The sequence below is a fragment of the Paramisgurnus dabryanus genome, chromosome 8, assembly GCF_030506205.2.
Source record: "Paramisgurnus dabryanus chromosome 8, PD_genome_1.1, whole genome shotgun sequence".
NCBI lineage: Eukaryota > Metazoa > Chordata > Actinopteri > Cypriniformes > Cobitidae > Paramisgurnus > Paramisgurnus dabryanus.
In genome coordinates this window covers 15,763,541-15,769,540 of record NC_133344.1, presented here as the reverse complement: position 1 = coordinate 15,769,540, position 6,000 = coordinate 15,763,541, and the positions used below count along the sequence as shown (strand labels likewise).

General features: G+C 38.9%; 1 protein-coding gene across 1 annotated transcript in view; it reads right to left on the bottom strand.

The window, feature by feature from the left end:
* Window positions 1-1,491: 1,491 nt before the first annotated feature.
* nphs1 (NPHS1 adhesion molecule, nephrin) overlaps window positions 1,492-6,000 on the bottom strand; it is a 104,484-nt gene continuing 99,975 nt past the window's right edge. Inside the window, exons 26-30 of the mRNA XM_065280655.2 lie at window positions 5,649-5,694; window positions 2,929-3,052; window positions 2,624-2,705; window positions 2,040-2,182; window positions 1,492-1,774 (exon numbers count right to left, since the gene is read on the bottom strand). Of these exons, the coding sequence (XP_065136727.1) occupies window positions 1,658-1,774; window positions 2,040-2,182; window positions 2,624-2,705; window positions 2,929-3,052; window positions 5,649-5,694 (512 nt within the window). The 3' untranslated portion in view covers window positions 1,492-1,657. The remainder of the gene's footprint in view (window positions 1,775-2,039; window positions 2,183-2,623; window positions 2,706-2,928; window positions 3,053-5,648; window positions 5,695-6,000) is intronic.

Here is a 6,000-nt window from a genome sequence, read left to right as displayed (position 1 = left end):
GCAGACCGCAAGCGCTGTGATTGGTCCACTAGAACCCCTTCGTCAGGTAATTTCTTCATAGGCATTTCCGCTTGCGCCGGTAAAAACAAAGATAGGCCAAGTTGAGGAGTAAAAACTCAAACTGCAACAAAAGTTGCCATCTATTTAACCATATCACTGCTGGTCTTCTCAAAACATACACACACAGCTGCTTCTTCATCTTGGTTTGTGGGTTTACTGGCCAAGCTGCTTCTTCTTTGGCTGTTGCACTGCTACTGTGGGTTACACTGCCTACTAGCGGTCTGGGTGTGTAAATGCACGGCGACGCGGACGAAGACTAATGCTACGTACACACCAAATGCGGGGCATCGAGTTAATCGCTCTACTTTACTCGTGGGATTTAACTTCGTGTCATGCAAATTTTTTGCTGGAGATGAATATTTTCAACTTGGTGGAAGACGCGTTTGAGGACGAATAGCGCGTGTTTTCGCGGCAAACACGCCACCCATATCGTGTCATTTGCATCGCGAGGACACGTCTGATCGTGTCTTTGCATTGACTTTATATGTTATCTACTTGCGCAAATCGGTGTGAATCCACAGTCAGAAGTATATATAAAAACCGACGCGTCACGGCTACGCCGTAGGACCTACGCAAAACTATAATGAGCCCTTTAGGTTATTACAAACCTAAATGACTGACTTTCTTCTGAGAAACACAAAAGATGTTTAGAAGAATGTTCACCGTGCTCTTTTCCAACATCAAATGAGATTTTCTCATACTAAAATGGCGTTAAAAAGTGACAAAAATAAACATGAAAGCCCCAGTGACTAATTAGAGCCAAACATTTCCTTTTGTGATCCTCAGGAGAGATAATAATGCGAATTTGAACAGGAGGGTGAGCACACAAGGACGGCTGTTCATTTTTGGTAAAATGTTTATTGACATTTTATTTCAAGCTTGTCTGAAGCCTGTGAAAGCTTTAGCCTCCACCTACTGCAGTTTTCCTGCATACCCATTTCGTAACTCATTGTAAAGACACGCATTAAAACACATGTGAGTCTTCAAAGGCTGTTATTGTTGTTGTTGATGCAAGGATTCGAGACTTCTATAGTTCCCACATTTAAGACTTCCTTTTGGGACAAAGCGTCGCGCTTTCCAAGAATCCCAGGAGGAAGAGTCGCGCATTCCATCAGGGAAAACCATTAAGTTCAGGATGAGTTACATCATGTAAAATACCTAGTCTGCTAAATGCTTCATTATATAAAATTCATATCAGATTTGTTTTGTACTAAAGCATCTTGTAAAACAGGACATGCTAAAATAGACCTCAAACGCCAGGAAACTTCACTAGTCTGTAGACAGGTTAATTGTACAGTAAGTGATTTTAATGAATGCGTGTGTCACTCTCAAGTGCTGCAATTGCCGCTTCAATTCGCGACGGCATTTGAATACAGACAAGTGTCTAAAGAAACTTCAGATTCAGAACAAATTAAAAACGAATGGCATTTATTGAAATTGAACACAATTTGAATTAAACATTCATGGACAAATTGAAAACAGTGTACGCCTCTTAGACAACTCATGCATGGAAACAAAAGCTTTTTTTATAATCGAGTCACGAACAGAATCAGGTCAGTATTGACCGAACCCGGAGCGTCTATCAGCTTCACTTAAATTAAACAAGCTCACCCCTGAGTTCAAACGGTAAGTCCGAGTCTCTTTTGCGTCTATACGCCATTGAATCATAAACTCCGGCTGTTACATCCAGATCCGGTTTACCGTACGCCCGTCCCTGTTTGAGGAAAAAGCGGAACAAAAGCATCAACATTAAACAAAGGGAATGGAAAAATGACAGAATCTATTACACTGAACTATTGCACCGCTCTTCTGCAATACCCATCTATTGTGCCTCTCTTATAATGAGTTTCTGTATATCATGTGTCCCTTGAATTAAGGCTTTGATTTCGATTCAAATTTATGGCTCAATTTACAGATCAATTTGGCAATCACACGATTTGACATTAAGTGGTGCAGTAAAACTGTTGGTTCACACCTACCCCGTGGTAGATGGAGGGAGTTGCGCGATAATCACTGCGGCCAGCGGGGGGCAGCAGCGAGTGGCCCTGCAGCTCCTCATACACACCCCAACCTCTCACCTCCTCATACTCATGAAAGAGAGGACTTGTGTTGTGTCTGCCATCTGGAGGGAAGGATACAGACAGCATAAACACTTTCATTGTATTTCTAAATGCTGATATTAACATGAACTAAGATTAATAAATGCTTTAGCAGTATTGTTTATTGTTTGTTCGTGTTATCTAATGCATTTACTAATGTTGACAAATAACCTTATTTTAAATGTAAAGTATTACCAGAAACTCTTCAAAGGGTTATTAAAAGTATAAAACTTGGGCGATGAAGTTCAACTCGGTTGAATTCAATTAGATTTTTTTTAACACATTTTATAATTTAGCATTATTGCAAAGCAGCAATTTTGGGTGAACTATCCCTTTAACCGCACATCGAATCGAGGCTTCATCTGGCATGCCCATTTTTGCTTGACACAAGCCTCGGTTTAACTGTGCCATAGTTAGCAAACCAGAATATAATCAAGATGACGTTTAGTCATGTAAACTCTCACCTTGATACTCAGGGCCTTCAGCGTGAGAGTAAAGGACGGGGCTGTATGCATCGGTCGGGTAGTAATAATGTGAGCCATCCTGCTATTAAGATATTGTAAAGGCAAAAAAGAAACAAAGGAATCTTTAGCAGTAATACAGATTGTCTGTTGATCTGTGTATCACAATAGGGTAAAGAGTCTCTTCTCGATTTAACATCCTTGTATTTATTTCTCTCTGAATGTTTTGCTAGACCGGCTCCTTCCTGCGAGCCCATGTAAAAACTCATTTGAAGCATGAACAGGCTGAGCGTGCATCAGTGATATACCCGTCCAAAGCTCTCGTAGACGCTGCTGTCAGGCTCTGAGCCGCTGTCGATCAGGAGTGTTTGCCGTGCCGCGGCGTTGATAAGCTCTCTGCTCGCGTAGCGGGTTGAGCCGCTCGCAGTGGACCTGCGGAAGCAGAGAATTATTATTCCCTCCACATCGCAGCCGAGAGTTAAAAAAGAGAAAAACTTCAACTAGAGAGGATTTCCCTCCGAGAAATTGATAAATAATACATTTTAAAAATGTACAGGTATGTTGAATTTTAGAAGCGTTCAAGTCGACATGAATTCACAATTGACCGTATTTGCTTTCAAAAAAGTTTCAAATTGTGCACGATGGTGTTTCTTCAAATAAGAGAAAGGTAAAAGTTTGACCTTTCATTGCACAGAAAGTCCTAATATCTACAATTTAGGCACAGGTGTACCTTTGAGGTCCTAGTATGCACCTCTTTTAAAAGGATACATCCCCGGTAACAGCTTTTGTACCTTTTTTGAAAGTGTAGCTCATGGTTCTGTCACCTGTGGTCTGGTTAAAGAAATAATGTACTGCTTTATAGAGACAAGCTCTGCATTATTAGCCACTTAAATCTGAAAGCGTCATTCAGATCGACAGTTGTTCTGGTCATTTATCAGTTCGCTTTGAGACACAGTATGCTGATCGTGTTGGTAGTGAAGGTATGACTATAACTTTTGCTCATATACTCAGCTTTTTGAATTTAACCCCTTACTAACCCTAACACTTACATAACATAATGTGATAAGAAATGAAAGCTCTTCATGTTAATGGCATGCTAGCAGTTGCGATTTATGTTTCAATTTAAAGGTGCAGTGTGTAATTTTTAAAAAGGATCTCTTGACAGAAATGCTAAATAATATACACAATTATATTTTCAGAGGTGTATAAAGACCTTTTAATAATGAACCATTATGTTTTTATTACCTTAGCAGGAGACGTTTTTATCTACATACACTGAGGGTCCCCTTACATGGAAGTCGCCATTTTGTGCTGCCATAAGCCCTTAATGGACAAACTTTTTTACTAATTTATCTCCGTCGATGACATGTTTTTCCGGTGGCGACTACCGTAGCTTCTCTATGCATTTCAAAAGCGAGGGAAGAGCAGTAGACTGAGCCATTGGTTGCAATTCGCAACCTCACCACTAAATTTACATACTGCACCTTCAATAATTTTTTTTCTAAAACTACCTCAGTGATTGCACTATTGCACATTTTGAGACAAAATACTGAAAGACTTTGACTGTTGCCATCATAAGATTTATTTTATGTGACATTTTGCCACCATTATTAATTTTTCTATATTTAAAAAAGTGTATTTTTGTTAGTTAGTTGTTGTAAATGTTCCAATTGGGACACAGATTGTGCCATTTTCAAATTAATTAATTAGGCTAATGTTTTTGTTATATATTTTGATTGTATTTGTAAATAAAAATGTAAATGCTTAACTAGGCGTGTAATATAAAAATATCGATAAATTTATCGAATCTGATCAAATTGTAAACGCATTGAAGAAGCATTTGATGTATCGTCACAAATCTCTGCATTGCTGGCGGAGAAAAATCGATTTGAAAAAAATCACGGAAGATCTGCATTAGTTAACTCTTTCACCGCCATTGACGAGATATCTCGTCAATTAAGAGAAAACGCTTCCACAATGACGAGATTTTCCGTTTTTCCGCAATACCGCTATTATCCACCAGGTGGCGCCCTTCTGCAACTTTTTAAACCCGGAAGTATTGCCCTATGGCAAGCGGGTGCATGTCCGTGTCTGTTCTAAAGATCGCTCTGAATGGGATCTCTATGAAAAGTCCGTCACAAAAATGGAATTATCTCTGCTTTTTGCTCAAAATGTGGTGCTTTTGCAGAAACCTACCCATTTTCAAAAGCTGATTACAAAAGAACCACTGAAGGTAGGATGAAACGTTTTCTTTTGTTTGGAAGCAGAGGGTCTGTTCTTTCATTTGGTATATTGTATGTTTATATATTTAAAGGAAAACATTTTCTGGAAGATATTAAACTTTGGTGAAAATCATGAAAAACGCTGGCGCTGGCTGGCAACTTTTTTTTAAAACGCTGGCCGTGAAAGAGTTAAAAATGAGCAAAACAAATATTTTTAAAATCAATTTTAATGTACTTATGAGGTAAATAGCCGTGTTATAAGTGGGATAATCTACAGGCAGCTTGTTGTTATCACAGAAATAAGTCCCGACAGTGTGATCAGGACCCGACGTGAAGTGGATACATTATACAGCCTATACATTATTCCTTACTTGTTATATATCCAATATTTTTGTGACACTTTAAGTTGCTTTAGATTAAAAAGTCTGTCAAATGCATAAATGTAAATTCCAAAAAATATGACCTTGTGCTGTATTACAGAAACATCCTAACTCTTATCTGATTAGTAACCATAGTGATTTCAATCTGTAACCCATATGCCACATTAATATAGTAATATAGCTTCTGATCGTACATCTATGGACCAGAATATCCTGAAAACCTAAGGATGGGTCTTTTGACTTTTGCCACCTAGTAATTTCCACCAAGCAACATCATAGCAACCACATAGCAACATGCTAAAACTACTCCCAACATCCATACAGCAATGCTATGACAATTATCCGCATCACAGCAGAAAGTTTTGCACAAGTGAGCACGACTCATGTGTTCATAACATGTAAAATACTTGTATTAATATAGCTCACCTCTCCTCCTCGCTTTTAGTGTCCTGTGAAATGCTCTTGCTGTCTGCTGGATACAAAAAAATGTAGGGTATTATAGGACGTAGGTCACCAGGTGGAGTGCATGAGGACAATGAAGAATGACATCATGTCAGACAGACAGAAGACGAGATTTGTTTGTGTACAGAACGTTCATCACACCCGTTTCAATTATTGGTTCATCCCTGCAAATTGTGTTGTGACAGCAGCTTTAATAAACTGATAAAAAGGAGGCGTTGAAATCGAAGGAGAGAAGAAGACAGGTTCATGAATAGACGGAAAAAATAAAGACAGAGAGAGAAAGAGAAAGCCATAAGACAAGACACCTGACAGTTTA